At 53.6% G+C, this 19,663-nt stretch overlaps 6 protein-coding genes across 6 annotated transcripts; 3 read left to right on the top strand and 3 right to left on the bottom strand.

Annotated features, from left to right (window-relative positions):
• Positions 1–2,160: 2,160 nt before the first annotated feature.
• MAM_04358 (Major facilitator superfamily domain, general substrate transporter) lies at positions 2,161–3,625 on the top strand (the record flags this gene model as incomplete). The annotated part of the gene is made up of 2 exons (XM_040823156.1): positions 2,161–3,039; positions 3,116–3,625. 2 exons carry the CDS (start codon positions 2,161–2,163, stop codon positions 3,623–3,625), a joined length of 1,389 nt encoding a protein of 462 aa, XP_040679035.1.
• A 1,331-nt stretch (positions 3,626–4,956) lies between these two features.
• MAM_04357 (Diphtheria toxin, translocation domain protein) lies at positions 4,957–7,080 on the bottom strand (the record flags this gene model as incomplete). Its single annotated transcript, XM_040823155.1, has 1 exon — positions 4,957–7,080. The coding sequence occupies one exon, from the start codon at positions 7,078–7,080 to the stop codon at positions 4,957–4,959; it is 2,124 nt and encodes a 707-aa protein (XP_040679034.1).
• A 1,470-nt stretch (positions 7,081–8,550) lies between these two features.
• Positions 8,551–9,695, bottom strand: MAM_04356 (uncharacterized protein; the record flags this gene model as incomplete). Its single annotated transcript, XM_040823154.1, has 4 exons — positions 8,551–8,902; positions 8,970–9,271; positions 9,362–9,560; positions 9,619–9,695. The coding sequence occupies 4 exons, from the start codon at positions 9,693–9,695 to the stop codon at positions 8,551–8,553; spliced, it is 930 nt and encodes a 309-aa protein (XP_040679033.1).
• A 1,137-nt stretch (positions 9,696–10,832) lies between these two features.
• Positions 10,833–12,122, top strand: MAM_04355 (acetylornithine deacetylase; the record flags this gene model as incomplete). Its single annotated transcript, XM_040823153.1, has 2 exons — positions 10,833–11,868; positions 11,935–12,122. 2 exons carry the CDS (start codon positions 10,833–10,835, stop codon positions 12,120–12,122), a joined length of 1,224 nt encoding a protein of 407 aa, XP_040679032.1.
• Positions 12,123–12,273: 151 nt separating this feature from the next.
• On the bottom strand, positions 12,274–13,434 carry MAM_04354 (methylthioribose-1-phosphate isomerase; the record flags this gene model as incomplete). The annotated part of the gene is made up of 1 exon (XM_040823152.1): positions 12,274–13,434. The coding sequence occupies one exon, from the start codon at positions 13,432–13,434 to the stop codon at positions 12,274–12,276; it is 1,161 nt and encodes a 386-aa protein (XP_040679031.1).
• Positions 13,435–13,809: 375 nt separating this feature from the next.
• MAM_04353 (Trafficking protein particle complex subunit 10) lies at positions 13,810–18,563 on the top strand (the record flags this gene model as incomplete). The annotated part of the gene is made up of 3 exons (XM_040823151.1): positions 13,810–13,873; positions 13,939–16,775; positions 16,830–18,563. 3 exons carry the CDS (start codon positions 13,810–13,812, stop codon positions 18,561–18,563), a joined length of 4,635 nt encoding a protein of 1,544 aa, XP_040679030.1.
• Between the last annotated feature and the right edge of the window lie 1,100 nt (positions 18,564–19,663).

Below are 19,663 nucleotides of genomic sequence, written 5' to 3'. Positions count from 1 at the left end.
CATATATCTCAGATGAACTTTTTCAACAGCCTTGGCTGTCTTTTTGGCGCCATCAATGCCTGCGACCCGGCTTCCTCAACTAGGGCGCCCTTGGAAAATGGTAGCCATCGGTAGTCGAAACCCTCCCAAGCTTCTATTATTTCCTCCGCCTCGAAGCCCTGGATAGTAACATTCTTGAAGTGATACGAAAGTCGGACATGCGTATATGACGGATTCGAGCCTCAAGGGCCACTACATGTCGAAGTCGGGGGCCCCACGGAAAATAGGCTGCCTTGAAGACGCCCAAAGGAGAAGAGGACCTTGAGGGTGAGACTAGCCACGGCACCCATGCTGCGAGAGTTATTGCCCAAGCAGAAGCATTTTGAGATCAGCCGAGGCCCATGGACGACGCTTAATAAAAGGGGTTCCAGCAAGCGAAGCAGACGCGAGCTTAGGCTAAGATTGGGCGCTTGCTTTGGCTTCTTAGGCTCAAAAGCCCCAGTCATGTTTATACCCGGGCTTATTGGCGGGCAGTCAGGCCTATTGAGCCTGACCATGAGTGAGGACAGATCTGCAAGACTCTCCTTGCCCCGTGTAGACGCCGACGAATGGCGATGACGTGCAAAGAGAACTTGTGCTAACGGACGATGATGATTCCTCGACATCAAGATGTCCTGGCAAGGAGAGCCCTAATTTGGAACGTTTCGATCAATGGCCACCGCGAGACAACCCAAACGACCAAGTAAAAAGATCTGGCAACAGCGGCCCTTGGCTGTATGCCCCGATACCCGGCGCGGTCAATTTACTGCCTACCCTCTCATTCTTCTATGGCTGCAGCAGAGCATGATGCCTCTCCTCATGCCCCCTCGACCGACCAGCCGCCGCTACCTCACGCGCGCTGACCCTGTGACAGGTCAAGTGTACATACAGTCCATAAACAGGCGACCATAGCAGCGCGCTGGGGTCCTGCAGCGTGGGCAGTTGGGGCATTTGGTGGCACGTTGCCTGGTGTAGGACATGAAACCGGATGGCTTTTCTGTTCGACGACATTGAACCAAAGGCAAGAATGGGGTTGGGTTGCAGAAGAGGCGAGGACGTGCAAGATGTTGTCCATACATCTGCCATGGTTCCAGGCCGTTGCCCCTTTTTCTTCAGAAAAAGCGAGAGACGGTTCTTACTATTCGGGCTCGTCACATTTGGAGCGAGGTGCAGAGTCCCACGGATTAAATTCCAGCTAAAGTGCTCGAGTCTACCCCTTTGGCCCCGTCATTGAGATTGGACGTCCATACCAAGCTCGAGACGCCGACTAGAAGCTCAACAGCACACGCAGCACTGTTTACGTTGTTTCCGCTCGTCGATTCTCCCAACGCGCCGTCCCAGAATCGAGCGGTCTGCTCAAGTTCAATACTTGTTGAGCCCTGAATCTCGAGGGGAACAAGGAGAAGATCAAGTCGACGTTTCGGCTTGTAGCTGCATTCTCTAGACCGGTCCAAGGCGGACATTCACGGCAAGTAGGCATTTCCAAAAGTTCCTCAACACGGGCAGGCATGACGTATGGCAAATTAGGACGGGGACAGCAATTTTGAATACTTTTGCGCCATATGCTGTCGGCCATCTCGGGCACCGCGCGGTGACGTTCTGGCCGCGGGAACAGGAGACGCGGAGTTTCAGGATGCATACTCACACACGATGTCTAGCGCCATGGCAAATCAAATCACTACACAAGCATGACTTTGATTTGTTCTCGTGCCGCGCCCCAATCTCACCTCAAACACCTGGAGAGCTACCGGGAATGCGGACAGTCTCCGGAATGCAGCTTGGATGGCTGGGAGCCCTAGCCTCCAGCGACGCAGCCTGTTGCAGTGGCAAGCGCCGTCCAAGGTGGAAATTCCTCTCTTTACCGTGTCTCAGTCAGTGATAACGACCTGCCTCGCAAGTTTGGCGATCCGAAACCCCCTCTGAGCAGACGAGACAGGAAGCTACGTATCAGCTTCTTATCGTCGAACCTCCTGACGAGCCCGCAGAAAAGTCACGTAAGACCTGCGGAATGATGAATCACAGGATGATAAGAGACGGGTGCTCTCGGGCTGCTGCTGAAAAACCCCAATACATCCCATTTCCCTCGCGGTGCCACTGCTCTCGTCCCGAGAGGCCCTGTGTCCATGAAGTTGCCACGACAAGATGGACCACCCCAAGGTCATGGACGACGAAAAGCAGCTCTACGTTACTCGCACCAAGTCCGTCACGGGTAACAGTAGATCGTCCCTATCTTCATACTCGTCACGCGTGTCATCCGGCACCGCGCGCGATGCTCGCAGCGGCCATGGCGGCAGCGAGCAACAGAACCCGACAACGGCCCTGAATTTCGACTTTGACCCTCCTGACGGCGGATGGCGAGCGTGGTCCCAGGTGCTTGCCGCCAACCTCGCCAACGCGGTATCCTGGGGCTACGCTGCCACATTCGGGGTATACCAGCTTTACTACGTTGACACGCTGGGCTTGGAGTCGTCAAAAGCATCTTGGATTGGGTCTGTTCAAGTCTTTCTTGCATTTATTGTCTGCGGCCCATCCGGCCGCATTGCCGACGCAGGCCACGCCCACGAGATCATCATCGTGGGCTGTTTCTTTGTTGTACTAGGCTCTTATATGACTAGCTTCTGTTATGAATACTGGCAAATTATGCTCGCCCAAGGAATCTGCACGGGCATTGGGCTCGGTGTCATCTCTACTCCCGCTGTTGCCATAACCAGCTCGTACTTCAGCACACACAGGTCACTAGCTCTGTCCATGTCCGCCATGGGAACCTCGGCCGGCGGCGTCATCTTCCCGGCCATAGTGCAGTACCTGATTCCGCAGATAGGCTTTGGCTGGGCCACCCGAGTCGGAGCTCTCGTCGCGCTGGTACTCTGCATAGGCGCCTGCGTGCTCCTGAAGCCGTACATCCCGGGGCGGAAGACGGGCCCCTGGGTCGAGTGGGCGGCGTTCAAGGAGGTCCCCTACGCCTTGTTTGCCGTCGCCTCGTTTCTCAACTTTTACGGCATGTACTTTGGCCTTTTTTACGTGAGCACAACCGATCCTCTGCATACTCTTGCGGGCCCGCGGGGAAGGGGGCGTGGACTAACTCGGAGCAAACCAGATCAACAGCTTTGCGCGCAACGTCATTGGGTTTTCGTCGGTCGAGTCGGTAAGCTTGCTGCTGATTACGAATTGCATCGGTCTCCCGGTCCGCCCGGTGGTAGGGTACGTGGCCAACAGATACCTCGGACCCATCAATGTCTTCATGATGGCCACCGCGTCTGTAGGGACCATGCTCTTTGTCTGGACGACCATCACCACACGGACGAGCATGTACGTGTTCAGCGTCTTTTACGGCCTGGCTGTGAGTGCCAACCAGAGCACCTATGTTCCGTCCCTGGCGAGCCTGACGCAGGATCCGCAAAAGATGGGCATCCGGTTCGGCATGGTCGAGACGCTGTGCGCCTTTTCCACGCTTGCCGGGCCTCCTACCGCCGGAGCAATCATTGACCGGACGGGCAGCTATGCCCTGGCTCAGATTTGGGGCGGATCAGTCATGTTGGCCGCCGCGTTGACTCTTGCGGCATCGCGAATATCTATAACCGGGTGGCAGTGGAAGGTCTTGATATGACCTCACCGAGGTCGACGTAAATGGTTAAGAAGACGAAGGAGACAAGACGTATAGACGGGAGTTTTGGGGGATCCGGGCGAGCACAATATAGGTTCGTGAGGCTTAGGATTAGAAGTTCACCAGAGTACCATGTGTAATGGGATGCAGTTGACAAATGGTGACAAACTGGCTGCCTGTTGGATCATCGCCGTGGTAGTAATGTCCGATCTAATCTACCACACAAGCAACACTTTCTCTGATATCGAAAAATGACTCGCTGCATATTCTTTTACCCCATTAATTTCACTCCCTTTACGTTACTAGTCATGAATCACGATGAGCCGCGAGCATTTACACCCCACGAAATATGGCCATCTCAAATGTTCTGCAGAGAAATACGGGACCCGCAGGAAATTTTGTCAGCGGAGATGAAAAAAGAGAGCTACCGCGTCGCCATGCTTGAATTGGACCTGTCAATCGATGCAAGTGGTGCACGGCTGCTTAGGATATATAAGGCAACATGACGACTCCACGGCCACCGAAGCCGGCATAGCTTAGTGGTAGAGCGTTGCACTTGTATCTTGACGATATGCAAAGGTCGCTTGTTCGAGTCAGGCTGTTGGCATTACTTTTTTTACTACAGTGCTTCCAACGCTTTTGGCCCAATTTTTCCTCTGACTGAGGAATTAATTTTTTAGAAAGCCCCAAATGTAATATTCGATTGGGAAAAGCAAGCAGCCATCAGCAGCCGATAGGAATCGCAGCGAACAAAAGGTCTAAGCAGCGCTTGAGTTTATTCACAATCGTCGTCACACGACTGGATTTTGACAACGTTGTGGGAAAAGAGTTGAAAAAGCTTCGCCAACCTAAGCACCTAAATATAATAAAGAGCTAGAAAAGAGACTTCCTTCCCCGTCTTCTTTTCCCTGCTTTCCTATTTTGAGCTCGAGTGATCAAGACGTTGCTAGAACTGCATCTCCAAGGCGAACCCGAGGCTGAGCAGCAAGATGTACACATGTCTTGGAGCTTTACTGGCAATCTAGGCCTTTATCGAAGCCCAAGAAACGTGCCCAGTCCAAGGCAAAGCTTTACTGTCAAGTAATGCAGGTTTCCGCCAGGGCAACCTGGACTGTTCACTCCCAAGTCTTGGAAACAGTCCAGAGCTGGTGCGCTCCACGGAAGAGCTAGTATCAAAGATTCTACTACTGCTAGGCAAATTGCCTCTTGCAATTGGACAGGTCGGGGCTTGTCTTTCTTTCTTTCTTTCTTTCTTGTACACTGGCTCGCTCGCCGGTCCTCAACACCAAGAAATTCCGTGGCGTCATGTTGTATCACCATCGGCCAAGTACGTTTTAACGGTGTGCCGGCTTGCACCACAAGGGCCTGCCGGTCTGGCCTGTCGAACCGGGACCCTGGCATGGCTTGAAGAGGGCCTGGCAAGCGTGTGATAGATGCAATCCGTCATCTTTCTCAATAGACCGCACCATGGCGGTGAATACTCTTCCTCCTGCATCCCTGGTGTTTCCTCGAGGTTGTAGGACTTGACAGTTCCCAAATTCACACTTGCTTCCCTCACTGTCGTGAATACATTTGCAAGGAGCAGGTGTTTCAACCCGCTCAACTGCCTCACTGATGGCATCCTTGATTTGTTGTTCATGTAGAGGCAGTTTCAGGTTTCTGGCCTTGTCAATTTCATTTTTCAAAAAAGTTTTTTTGGCGGGTGAGTCGAGGTTAAGAGTCCAGAAAAGAAATCTAGAGGGCCTGGTGGCTGCTTTGAACCACTCATCCAAGAAGTGATTTATCCATTGATGTCGGAACTCAGCCGCGTAGTTGAGAGCCCTAGACTGAAGCATCGCCCGCAGGTGATGTTTGCTCTCTGCTATTTCCGCACATATTTGGCGTGTAAGCTCGGGTCGTACCTGAGCGCTAATATCAAGGGGCGCATCAGGGCTCGGAGCCGTGGCAGCGTCTCTCGAGAGACCCTTTTGCGCAGCATGGAGATCGCCCATTAGCTGCGAGGCCTGGTACAAAATAGCGATGTGATATGCCGTGAAGTGAGCCGTGATATTAGCAACAGACTCATCTGATTTCAGGTAGTTGATCACTCTGTGTATGCTTTCCATCCATCTGCTTACACACCTCATCCTCATGTGGCCTGTATCCCATAAGTTGTATCGCTTTTTCTCGGCTTCTAGCCAAGCGCCGACCCCCCCTACTACTTGCATTGCCAGGGCAACGGGAAATAGTAGAATATCTTGAGCAAGGCACGAAACAGTTTGGACTTGGTCAACGCGTCCCTGTTCCATATCATCTGCAAGCTGTACAACGCAGCCGATGACGGGCAAGATGGATGTTACCACGGCCGCCTTTTCTAAGAAGCTCGCAGTGTCGCTTGAGAATACGTCCATCACGGCTTGGGTGTAGAATCCAAGTCCGGCAACGGCCATGGCCCTTCCCCCGACCTTGGTAGTCAGTCTAGCAATTCTCTGCGGTCGCGATAGGCCTTTCAGCCGTGGAAGTCGTGCACGTAGCTCCCTGTACAAGTATTGCTGCTTTTCCATGCTGCCGTAATCGAACTGTTTCAGGAGACGGTTGAAGCTCTCTCGAGACATCCGCCTTGCCGTGACCATTAGTTCGCCGCCTTTTGCCGTTTTTCCCTTTGTCTTCTTGGACGCCTTGCGACCCTCGTCGATTGCGCGGTTGTTGCCTGCGACCTTGGAGTCCGGCTCGTCGCAGTCAGCGAGCCCGCGTTTGCAAAGCGCGGCTTTCGTCTCAGGACTCTCTCCGGGATTTGTCTTGCCGTCTCCCTGGCCTGGGGACGCTCCGGCCGTTGGCCTCGCTTTCTTCAGACGGAAACAGGAGATGCCACGACATGTCACAGAAGCGAGGTGTTTTACGCCTGCGCAGGACCTGGCCCAGCACCCCCGGCCTTTTGGAGTGAATGGGCTCTCCTTTGGATACTGATAATCTGGATTGGCGATCCATTCCTCTACCGTAGGCTTCCCGGTTCCTAAATTGTCGAAGCGGTACGCACCGACGATTGCTCCTGGCTGAATGCTCCCATCCACGGCTAATTCGAACTTCCAACCATTCGCCTTGTCTATGTCGGGAAGCCAGTATGCAGTGCGATCGCGCATGCCTTCGGGTGAAAGCACGTACACGTAGCCTTGCGTTGTCAGCACCTTGTTACCTGCATGACGGCCGTTGGCGTAAAAGATGGCCGACGTGGCTCGCCGTGTGAGTGAGACAAATCTTGCCTTTGACGTATCGAGAAGGTAGTGGCAGCGAAAGGGATGAAAGCCTTCCTCGAATATGACCCGAGGAGGTCGCGAATCGCCACGGAAGAGAAACCCGCTTGGGCTTTTATCTGCCATGGGCAGTTGGGCGACTTCCCTGGGCGACGCCGTTGGATATGGCAATTTGAGATTGCCGCCGGCAAGCGCACCGAGGAAGAGCACTAGGGCATGGAGGCGCATTTGCGAGGGACTCGTCAGCCGTACCGTCTCTGAAAACAGTCCAAGGTTGCAGAAGAGAGACGGGCCTTTTTGACCTTGTCGTTGATGTACAGGTGGTGACATGTGCCGGGCGTAGCTTTGAGGCATCTGATAGTTTGCATCTGGTGGGACATGGCTATAGAGACTAGTATTTATATGCTTGCCAACCTGCAAAGAATCAGACTATTGACATACCAATGGCATCCTTTGGCATCCCACGTTGATCAGAACGCATAGTTCTAGGGGCTTGCACGGACTGGCCCGAAGAAGGACTTGATCCATGCAAATAAAGCAGATTCCCGCAAGCGCATCTTCTTCGTGCCACTATACAATCCCAAGAGCTGTCAAAAAGCCCTTAGTCAACTTTATTAATTAACCTGATTAGCTTGAGAAGAGGCCACGAGGCTAGCTGGCAACATGAAACATGGACACGGTTTTCTATTTCCAACCGTATTCCTTGCGGTGTCCCGTTACATTTACGTGTTTTCAAACGCAAGGTAGGCCTATTTAAATCTTGGGAGAATACGCGGGCTGTGCGTGTATGTGCGTGAATTTCTTGCTCGAGGCTCGCTGGTGTCAAACGGGTAGTTGGGTTACACTAGGGCTATGGTCACGCGACTTAGGGCAGAAGGGTGCTCGTCAACAGAAGTCTGTGGGATGAAGGGTCTTGCGGAAAACTAAGGATCTCCAATACCAAAGTGTGTTATTGCAGGTGAATTGAGTTATTGCTCTAAGCCCTGTTACCGCAGCCCTTGCTCGTCACAGTCGTCGTGTGATAAAACCGCTGAAAATTGACTGGATAGAAAGAAATAGCTGATTTCAGACATTATCAACAGGCCTTCTACTATGATGGTGGCTGGCAGGCGGAATTCGCCCTCCAAACAGCCCGCGAAGTACTAGGCAGTTTATGCTAAAATGGCAAAAGGTATAGTTTCAACAGTTGTTAATTCCTAAGCATAAGAGGGGACATCCTCAGTATAAATACGTTTTCAGCCCTCGTATAGTTCTCCACAATGTTATCCACTCGTAATTACTCGCTTGTTCCAACGGTTTAACCCTCGACAATCCTCGGTAGAACCTCGAGCACTCGCAACAAGTGCGGGCATGACGACTTTAAAAACCTTTGGCAGAGAGAATGATGCTTCTGTGATGCCTGGTTTACCTGGTCCATCGATTCAAGACGCCCGGGGGGAGATATTCTCGGCGCCACAGTGTCTGGAGGAATATTTGGGCGTGGCGGAATCAAAATCATACCGCCTTGTGTTTGACGTTCTTTGTATGAACGAAATCTCGGCAGAAGCAAACAGTGAACAAACGTTTGAACGATGAGCAGTAACGACCAAACCACGATGTTGATGTGGTTGTCAAGTGTGGCTGTGAATTGCCACTTGTGTATCAAAAGGTCGACGGCCATGTGCAGGGCTGTGATGTCCGGCGATTACCTACAAGACGCTACATTTCATCCTCGGCAGCCGTATATGCTGCCTCACCGCCAACATTCATGATACATCCTGACAGGCCCAGCCTAAAGGCGAACCAAGGTCCATACTTGATTCCAAAATATGCCAGACTCCCCGCCACTGGAACGACCACGGCAGCCAGCTTCATCATGGCACTCTGAATCCGAGGCTTCATCCAGCCATCGATCCCCCTTTTGAAGTTTTCCTGGGAATGAGGAACGGGGAACGGCTGGTCAGGAATAGGCAGACCCAGGAACGGGCAGATTTGCTCCCAGCCGAGACCATCTTCAAGATGAAAGTACAGGAGCCGGTCTGCAGGAAGAACACGCTTGGCCATTTCAATGCTGCGCGCTCATGGGAGATGAATATGGTGACTGGAGAAGAAAAGAAGGCTGTGGTGGAGAGACTCACTACGACACGTAATTCTTTCGCACGGCCGCCCTGTTGTCTCTATCCCCTGGCAGGGTGTCTTGAGCAAATTTTCCATAAAGAGCCTTGTTCAACGCAAGAAATCCGTGCAACTCTCTGTTGAAGTACTTCAACACATTGAGCGGAAAACGGGCTTCGTTGATGACAATCTCGCCAGTCGTCTTGTTAATAGACGTCACCCACTTGTCAGGATCGCGGTCGGTCAATATGAACTTGATGTTTGGGTCGTCGGCGTAGGCCTCGAGTAGCCCAGAACCGATGAAGAAGGGAATTTCTACGAGGCACTATCAAAAGTTCAGGCATATGACGCATCCAAACAACCGGGTGAAAAAAAAAAGAGGCGGAAGAATAAGAAAGGACACACAACTTCATACATCGTACTCGGCCAGCCACTTGTCAAAGTCTTGCCGGCTGTACCGCTTGATTCCCGACGAGCCATGATGATGTTGTGCCTCGACAGCCTCCATGAGAATCTCCATGTGCGGCAAGCCGCCTTTACGAAGACACTCCCTCATGTGGTATGTCTTGTAGCCCAAAATATTCATGGCTTCATATACGCTCAGAGTTCCTGTTCTGTTCGGACGCCGTCAGCCGTTGCTATTGGACAAGACTAAACAGAAAAAAGAGGTACCTGCTGGCCGTTGCCACAATGACCTTGACCTGAGCCTTGGTCTTGGGTTGGGGAAAGTTATCAATGATTCGCGACATGACTATGAGTTATGACAAGTTGGGGAGAGTTTCCCGCTTGAAACGGTGCGTCATCACATGGCTACATCAGGGTTATGTTATGAGCCTAGACCACGAGACCTAGGGCACAATGCAACTTTGAATAGTGAGGGATGTTTAGTCATCGAGACCCTCAGAGGCGGGAACCAAGCATCTTTAATACAAAAGATTGTTATTGTGGTTGAACCGAGTTATTGCTCCTAGCCCTCTACGTGAGCCCTTGTCACACATTGTTACATTGCAGAAATGGGTTGGAGGAATCCGACTTTCCCGGCCGCAACTTCCCCGCTACACGAAGGCTTATTGGTGACAGTCAGATAGTCCAAAGTTGAGTAAGTTGAGGGAGGTGTGCTCTTCCGTCTTATTATAAGCTGATGTGGCTAGTTGAAACAGCCAAAGGCCATTTTGAGGCTCAGCGATGTCACGAGCAATAACTCGTAGTCATGGGAATGTTGTGTACAACTCATCAGCAGGACTGCACTGCTTCTATCACTTGCCGAAAAAAGTGTCTCACGCCAAGTCTGGGTGGTCTCTGCGTGGCGGCCGAGATGAGCCCTCGTGATGGTCCATCGACATTTCACGGCGGCAACGATGAGGGCGGTTCCATCTAGCAGCGATGTTTATATAGACTGACACAAAATAACAACAGTAGTACTAGCAAACTCTCCCAAATACAGGAGAAAATCATGATACTACATGTTGAAATACTTTTTGGCAGAGAAATATATCTGCCCATGGGTGCCCCTGGGAGGTGGGCCCACCTACCTTGACCACGCAAAATAGAGTCCAGCGCGCAGAGCGAGAGAGGCCGGATGATACGCATATCAATTTGCATCAGGCAAGGACTTCCATGGCTCAATTCATCAATTCCGTTTCTTCAAGATTTGTCGTCTCAAGGTTGCTGCGAGGGCGCGTTGCCATCACGTGGAGTGCTGGTGTCACTTGTTGACGGGCCGGTGTGGGGACTGGAAGCGGGACGACAGCTGCTGCGCAGTTGACGGTCCCATGATGCTGATCCCGTCGTTCGTTTGAAGTATATATATCCATCGCAACGACATTCATTTTCATCGCCTGCATCGCTTTCTCAGCCAAGCCAGTAAATCCCTACACGGGCTCAAGATGCGCTCGTCGCTCATTGCGTGTCTGGCGCTGGTGCCGTGGGCAGCATGCACCCAACAGCCATTGAACGACGCCAAGCATCGCGCCACCCCGACCCTTGAATCCTCTTCCTATCGCGACCAATTGCTCAGCCTACACAAACAACTCGTTTCCATCCCCTCCATCTCAGGAGACGAGAATGCCGTCGGAAACTTCCTCGTCGACTACCTCACCGCCCGCGGATACCATGCCGAACTCCAACCTGTCGCCGCTAGACAAGGCACGCCCACCAGCAAACAACGCTTCAACGTCCTCGCGTGGAAGGGGGAACGAGCCCCCTCGGCCAGGATAGTCGTATCGTCACACATCGACGTCGTCCCTCCGCACATTCCATACTCCATCTCGCCCGGGGAAGTCACGTCCGAAACCATGATCAAGGGCCGGGGTTCCGTCGACGCCAAAGGCAGCGTGGCGGCCATGATTGTCGCGCTGGAACAGCTGCACGCTTCAAACGCAATCGCCACACAGGACGACGTGATGCTCCTATTTGTGGTGGGCGAGGAAGTTGCTGGCGACGGAATGGCCACCTTTAGCCACTCACTGTCCAAGATGAAGAAGCCGCCAAAATTCGACGCCGTCATCTTTGGCGAGCCCACCGAGAACAGGCTTGCCTGCGGCCACAAGGGCGGTCTGTTCTGCAGCATCACTGCCCGTGGTGTTCCCGGACACAGTGGGTATCCGTGGCTGGGCAAGTCGGCGAATGACTTGATGGTTCGTGCTTTGGCCAAGATTCTGGACGCCAACCTTGGCAGCTCGGAGCTTTTTGGAAACACAACCTTTAATGCTGGCCGCTTCGATGGCGGCGTCGCCGCCAATGTCATTCCCGAGAAGGCGGTGGTCCAGTTTGCGGCGAGGGTGGCCACTGGGCCCGAGGACAAGGGGCACGAGGTTGTGGCCGAGAGAATTCAGAGGATACTTCATCAGGTTGATGACGAGGCTTTTGAGATGGACTGCACGCACGGCTATGGCTCGGTCAAGTGCAATTGTGAGGTTGACGGTGCGTTTTTCGAATTCCATCTGTCCATGACAGACGGCATTCACTAACCTCACGGTGCTTGTGCAGGATTCGAAAAGATTACGGTCAATTACGGCACGGATATTCCCAACCTGGCTGGTAATCACACGAGGTACTTGTACGGTCCTGGCAACATTCTCGTGGCTCACGGCGCCAGAGAGAACTTGACCGTTGCAGATTTGGAAGAAGCTGTTGAGGGTTATCAGAAACTCATTGTCCATGCACTGACGCAATAGCGTAACAACAAGCTGTTGTGAAAGACGAGCTCAATGGTATATACGCTCATAATCTAATACAGTGACGCGCCACATCACATCTAATTTTCCAGGCACACTCTTTGATATCCAGTTCACACACAAATTCCCATTTACTGTACCCCTTCGCTTTTCACGGCCCAACGGCCTTTGCCCACCGTTCTGGCATTATCTCGCTAAAGTCAAACTTCCCATCGGCTCCCTTTTCAACGGCTCCCTTTTCAGTCACCACGGCATCGATAAACTCGGCCGGCGTAACATCAAACGCAGGATTCCACACTTCAATTCTCTGATCAGCAGTGGCGACCCTGACCTTTGTGCTCTCGTCCACACTTCCATCCGACTTGATAACAGCACCAGTCACCTGCGTCAACTCCTCCCGCTTGCGCTCCTCGATCTTGATGCCATTGCCAGTCTCCGTCTCCAGATCGATGCTGGTAGTCGGCGCCGCGACCAAAAACTTGATGCCGTGGTGCTTCGCGAGCACTGCCAGTTGGTATGTGCCAATCTTGTTGGCAGTGTCGCCGTTGCGAACAACTCTGTCGGCGCCGACAATGACAGCCACAATGTTCTTTTCAGCCTTTTTGGTGCGAAATAGCGATGCGGCCATGGAATCAGCTATGAGGGTGCTAGGGATGCCTTCGTAGACCAGCTCAAAGGCAGTGAGGCGACTGCCCTGGTTGTATGGCCTGGTCTCGGTGCAAAACGCATGTCCAAGTTGGCCATTGGCCCGCAGGGTTCGAATTATGCCCAGCGCTGTGCCATGGCCGGATGTAGCCAAAGAGCCGGTGTTGCAGTGCGTGAGGACGGAAACAGTGTTATCCGACGTGGCGCCAACATGCACCCTGAGCCATTCGGCGCCGTAGTCTCCAATGGCAAGGTTCGTTTCGAGGTCTTTTTGGAAGATTTTTTCAGCTTCTTCAATGAATGCTTGGATAATAGACGCCTTGTCTTCGCCAGACGTTCGTATGCGCGCCTTGAGCTGGTTAATGGCATTGGTCAGATCGACGGCGGTGGGACGACTCTGCTTCAAGAAGTCGAGGGCTCCGTCGATGTAGGCGATGACTTGTTGAGGCGTTTCAGCGGCTACGGGACCGTTGAAAAGTTCGACTGCAAGCCCCAGACTGGCGACGATGGCGATGGCCGGAGCACCACGGGTTCTCATGGAGGCGATGCTGTCGAAGGCTTCCTGGCGGGTTGAGACTTGGTCATAGTGGAACTCGTGAGGTAGGCGAAGTTGGTCAAGGACCTCGAGCCTGCCGCGAGAGTAGCGGACAGCTTGGAGGCTGGACATGGCAACGAGGGAAGACAAAGACTTTGAGCTACTTGGTATGACGAAATCGTAAAGAAGGGGTAAATGCAGACACTCAAGCGGCTCGCCGACGTTTTTTGCCCCTCCAAATTTCTACATCGTTGGAACTCGGAGGCATCGAAACTGGTTAACCGTGAACATTCTGCCGCCACCCCGCCATGGCGTCAGCGTGTTGTGGCGGCCGTCAGTGAAGCGTCGTGCTGCTTTGTGGCGCCGTCAGCTCTCACCGCCCGGCCCTGGCGTGCTGGACTCGGGAACGGCTGGAGCCAAACGTTACGCCAGATTGTCTCATGTATTGTGAATGTCGACGCTCGTCCACCGGAACATGCCGCACTCGTCCTTGGACACCGCCCTCACATGATACGATGCCAACGGCAGGATCGAGGTGTTGGTCATGGAACAGCAGTCATCGACGTCAAAAGTGACAGGCAAGCTCGCTCCTCGCTACCTGCATCCCGTCCGCCATTTGAGTGCTGACCTTTGCAGTCGAGTTTTTCGATCCTCATCATGTCTACAAACTCCTTGCCCCCGGTCTGGCCCCTCGATTGCCATTGCACAACCTCCATTGGCAGTCGCACGCTGGACCTCTCCGGTCCATCGATACCCTGCACGTAGACTTGGTTCCAGGTGATGCCTCAGAATCCGCCGAATCCGGGCCGGCCAAGTCGAGGCGGTCTACGAATGCTTCGCACGATGATGGCTTCCAGACACAACAAGTGGGCGGTCAGACCGGCTCGACAGAAACGGTTGACAAGCAGCCTGCGTCGACCAAGAGCTCCTCATCGGGCCAGCGACGCCATCAGATTCCTGGCCTGCGCAGCACCCCCTATCTCAAAGTGCTGCTGGTACGGTGTGACGACAACGATTCCTACAAGGCCGCGGTGAGAACAGAAATTCGTGAATGGATCAAGGTGCACACGCCACCGTCGAGCTCGTCCAAAAAGGCCAGCAAGCAGGAGAAGCACGACGCCTTTGAGTGGCTGATATTGCATGTCGTCCTTCCCAATACCACAGCTGCTACTCAACCTCGGAATACTGGAAGCAAGGGTGAAGGCGGTTCATCAGAGAAATCATCAACTACCTCGCTGTGGCGGTCGGGGTCGACGCCATTGATGGAGAAACTTCGATCTGATTTCAATTCCTCGAGTAAAGGCGCGCCAGATCGTGTGGCCCAGATTCGCATTGGCATCAATGATGTGCCGTACGACTCGCTGCCAAGGGTTGTCCCCGCTGTGCCATCTGGATACTCAGAGACGGAACAAGACGCTGAAAATGCTTGGAACGACTTGATGAGCAAATTTAAGCGCTTAATTCTGAGCTCTTTCGACATGCGTGTAACACAGTACGAGGAGGATATCAAAGAAAAGGACGGTCAAAGAAGTCTACCAGGATGGAATTTTTGTACCTTCTTTATTTTGAAGGAGGGTTTGGCACGGGGGTTCGAAAACGTCGGCCTTGTTGAGGATGCCCTTGTCGGATATGACGAGCTGGGCGTTGGACTTGACGCGGTCATTAAAGAACAAGCTGAGAGCGGCGCACCGGAGCAGCATGGCGGTGCCATGTTATCATACACGGAAGAGGTGAAAAGGGCGGCCAGGCGAGCCTGGACGGAGCTATCCGGCGACGCTGGCGACGAGGAAGCCGTGGACCTGCAAAAGCAGGAAGCAGCCTCAAACGACGCGGACGAGATTCCTATCAGTTCATCGAAAAAGGCCTATCGCGACATGATTCTTGCCAACAAAGTGTCCGTATTTGACTTCAGATGCTACATTTTCTCCCGACAAATATCACTACTCTTGCGCTTAGGCAATGCATCAGCAACGAGAGAAGAGCTGCTAGCCAAGTTGATGGATCAGCGCGATTCGATTCTCCACGGCGTTGCGCCGCCCATGCCGCCCATGAATAATGACGATGGACTCGAAAATTTGGGCATGCTGTCCGAGGTATGCCGACGGACGTTGAAATTTATTCCAGTGATATCCCAAGTTATGCGCGAAGATATCACTGCGTCCCTGTTGGATGCCTCCAACTCGAACATGCCAGATAAGGCACCGGTGACGACCTTGGATCCGTTGCTCCTAGAAGTCATGGACAATATGGCTGCATCGTTTTCGTTTACAATTGCCCAGCAGGTTCTCGCTCAGACGTCGACCAAATCACTGCCCATCCCTCCGCCAACCCTGGCCAAGGGGGACGGCGCCGAGCCAAAGGCATCAATTCCGGAACCGAAGACTATGCTGCATCCAGCAAGATCCTCCTCCTTGCATACACAGCCATCACCTCGGCCGCCGCCTAGCCCCAGCTTTCCTGGTCCTGGTAGGCAAGTGAGTCTTGCAGAGCCCGAGTCACACGCGTCGTCTTTTCTCAAAGTTGGACTTGAAGAACTAGCAGCTCGTCGTGCAGAGTTATACATGCTATCTAGGGGCATACTAGAAGGCTTGGGCAAAAAGCGCGGTTGGTCCAACGGCTGGGATGAAGCACCATTGGTTGGTGAGCCTGGGGCTGGCGGCTTGGAAGAGGTCAGCCTCGACGATGACGCTGGCGATGGTGGTTTGAATATTGGACCCAAGCCTAGCACACAATCTACTGCACGTTCAGTTGCCGGCATAGAGAGTCAAATCCTGCGAACGGCCAATGATAACACAGTCGACTTCTATCACCTATACGAAATTCTCACTGATAAAGCTAATCACCACTTTGCCGTTGCAAATCATGTTCATGCCGTCAAGGCTTGTACGGCTGACCTCGCCATGCTCAAAGTTCACCTGAAAGAGTACAAGGCTGCCACGTCGTACTTTGAACAGACCACCCCGTTTTTTGCAGAGAAGGGCTGGTCGCTTTTGGAACTCTCCCTGCTAGTCATGTATTGCCAGTGTCTAAGCGAGCTCGGATCAAACGATCACTACGTCAATGTTGCAATGACACTTCTCATCAAGTCTTGTGCCGCCGAAAGAGAAAGACGAGAGCAAAAGTCTGGCGTAGCAGCGCCGCCGAAAACCTCTATTCTTGAGAACTCGCCTATCAAGCAAGTCGCAGCCAAACTATTTGCGCTGACCTCAAATCTCTCTACAGAAGTCAAGGTGCCACTATCAAACTTTTTCATGGATGTTGAATTGGAAGGAACACCTCTATATCATGACCGCAAGGATGGGTGTTCATTGAAAATCCAACTCAGGAGTCTGCTGCCAGAAAAGCTGACGATGGAATCCGCGAAGCTGAGAATAACGTGTACGGATGGCGGACCGCGGAAAGACATCAACTTTGAAGTTGGGGGGGATATTGTTCTTGCCCCAGGCAAAAGTTCCTTTTCCGTAGCGTGCAATGTATGTCGAAGCTTTCGATCCTTTGGCACGATACTGTTACTAACTACTGTGCAGTCCGTCATTCCCGGAAGCTATCGTGTAAGCCGATTAGCTTTGACAGCCAGCAACCTGTTTCTCTACCATGAACAAGACGTCAACTCCTTGCCTCCCCGGACGAGCAACATCTTCCGGGACCCTGATGTCACCCTGTTCCAGCGCACCAACGCCCTCGACGTGCAGTTGACGGCGAGCAAACACATAAGTCTTGGCAAAAACAACGCACTCGATCTCACCATCTGTTCTGGGTGGAACATGTTGCAGAGCTGTGATGTTAAAATCCGACCAACAACGGGTGGTCTCCGTTTGTTGACTACAGAAGCAAGATTCGTCGACGAAATCATCAAGTTTGCGAGACCGCCCGAATCTGGAGTGCTTTTCTTCGGTCCGATTGAAGAGGAGACATCCATCACGGTGCGCTTCCCCTACTCCATTGAGCAGGATCTGGGCGACGTTTCAGTCAAGGCAGACGTTACCTACGTAACAGAAGATGGCGAATCATTCCAACTCGCAAAGTCCATCATGATTCCCGTGTCACTGGCACTTGGAGTGAACGTCCAAGACGTGTTCAAGCACAATGCGTTGTTCTCGCGGTTCAACGTGGATACTGCATCATCCAGCCCTCTGAGACTGTTCAAGAGCGAACTTTTGGGGTCGGAGCTGTTTGAGCCCTCGTTCGGCATCCCGCCGGCCAGTCCAGTCATGATTTTCCCGAAACAGCACGCTACATTGCTCTACAGAGTGAGGAGGAAGGAGGGGGTAGCGGTGGCGGCACGAAGTGACAGGATCATGCACCTCAAGCTATACTACAGCGTGCTGCAGACGGAGATAGAGGCGCGCATACAAGAGTCGATTCTGGAAGGCCTCAGGGACACGCCGCTGGAGCTGTATTCTAGGGTGACGGCGGCGCGCGTGTTGGAGGCAACGAGAAACGGGCTACAGGCTCATGATCTAGAACGGGCGGCGCTGGTGGGCGAAGTCACGACATCGTATCTCGAAAAGGTCCAGTGGGGACATGACCTGCGCGGCCTGGGATGTGTGCCTGGCACGAGTGAGGATGCGGCGACGAAATTGGCCGAGTTTCTTCACGATTGGCAGAGGAGGCACCCCCGCATGACCATGCCGACCTGCACACCAGACGACCCGTGGTCCATTGTGATACCGGTCGAGGTCCCATCTCTGCCCGTCGTCCACACGGCGGACATTCGCATCAGCCAATGTCTCGTGGACCGCCTCGAGGGGCGCTCGGCGGGTGCTCCAGCGGCCTCGGTGAACCAGGTGCTTCGGGCAACGCTCCACCTGAAATGGACACGCATTTGGGACACGGAGGCGCTGGGTCGAGACGACGAGGAGTTTAGCTACGAGGTTGCGGCCCCCAGCGACGCGTGGCTCATTGGCGGCCGTCGAAGCGGGCACTTTGTCATCCCCGGCGGCAAAAGGCCCAGTGCCATGTCATCGACGGCAGAGACGGAAGCCGAGATCCCGCTGGTGTTGATACCGCAGAGGGAGGGGTATCTGCCGTATCCAACGGTGGACATCAAGAGCGTGCCGCCGACGGCGGGACTTGGAGGGGCGGCGAGCACAGCCGCGCCGCCGTGCGAGGTCGACTGGAGGAACCTGGGCGAGACGGTGAGGGTGGTGAACGAGAGGCGCAGCGTGACCGTGAGCCTGGATGCCAGCGGGCCGGGGGGAGGGCCGCTGGTATGTGAAAGCGAAGGCGTGAACAGGCAGGAGGGCAGAATAGTGGCATAGATAACTGGTGTATTATTAGTATTAGACAAGCGGGTGTGTCGGTTCTGCGTACTGGTGGCGTCTTGTCTGCATGCTCTGTCCGCGGTTGAATTGGTTTGTTCCGCGGACGCGGCGCAAATGCGTGACGTGACGTGACGCGATGATGCCGGCGTCCCCAGCGCTTAACGTCTCACGACTGTGTCTCTTTTGTTTCTTTCCTTCTTTCTTAGTCGACTTCTTTCAAACGCATCCTCAGTCCATCGGGAGAGATGGCAGACAAACGACGCCGCCGCGGAGGCAACAAAGAAAGCTCGATGAAAGCGCCGCGCCTGCCCGCCTGCACAGCGTCCCCCGTCGACCGACATTGCATCCTGCACATTGCACCAAAGCCAAGGCGTGTAGTTATTCCGTACTCGACGGGTCTGGTCTGGTCTGGTCTGGTCTGGTCTCGGAGGGAGCTGACGTCCCCCCCTTCCCCATCGGTCTGCACCGGCCCGCGCCACATGACGTGCTCCGCATTCGACCAGGCGTCAACTCGTCGGCACGACCCTAAGGACGAAGACGAAAGCCGCGCCCCCTCCCCGCAGGGCCCCAGGCCCCAGACGGCTTGTCAATGGACCGAGGACCCTGCAGAGCGCCACCACAGGATCCGGCCGGACTCGCTTGGCACGCAAGTACCTAGGTACTTGGTAGCCACGTCCTGCTGACAGGGTACGTTCTCGGTACTCCGTACCAAGGCACCTACCAAGTACCTAGTTCAGGTACGTGGCCCTGCAGACGTCTCGCGGCGTGCACATGGCCATGGCTGTGCCTTGTTCCAAGCGACTTATCTCAGTGCCGTGGTTTGATTCATTCATCTCACGTACGCCATGACACTGAGCGGCGATGGCCACCGCCTACTTTACCTGGATCCATTCCACTTCTCGGTTCTGTCTGCGTGCTTTACCTAGCTAGGCACTTGAGTAGGTACCTGGTACTCAAGTACGATGTTGGGCTGAAATGCCGGGTACTCGGATCCGGGAGAACTTGACGATAGATACAAGTACTCAAGGACGTCCAAGTAAGTTGACGGTGTACCGCATCCGATTCAGCACCCGACTCAGCATTCAGCACCCAGCATT

This window comes from Metarhizium album (genome assembly GCF_000804445.1).
Source record: "Metarhizium album ARSEF 1941 chromosome Unknown scaffold_9, whole genome shotgun sequence".
Lineage (NCBI taxonomy): Eukaryota > Fungi > Ascomycota > Sordariomycetes > Hypocreales > Clavicipitaceae > Metarhizium > Metarhizium album.
Note: the sequence above shows the minus strand (reverse complement) of the source record. Positions and strands in the feature narration are given on the sequence as shown.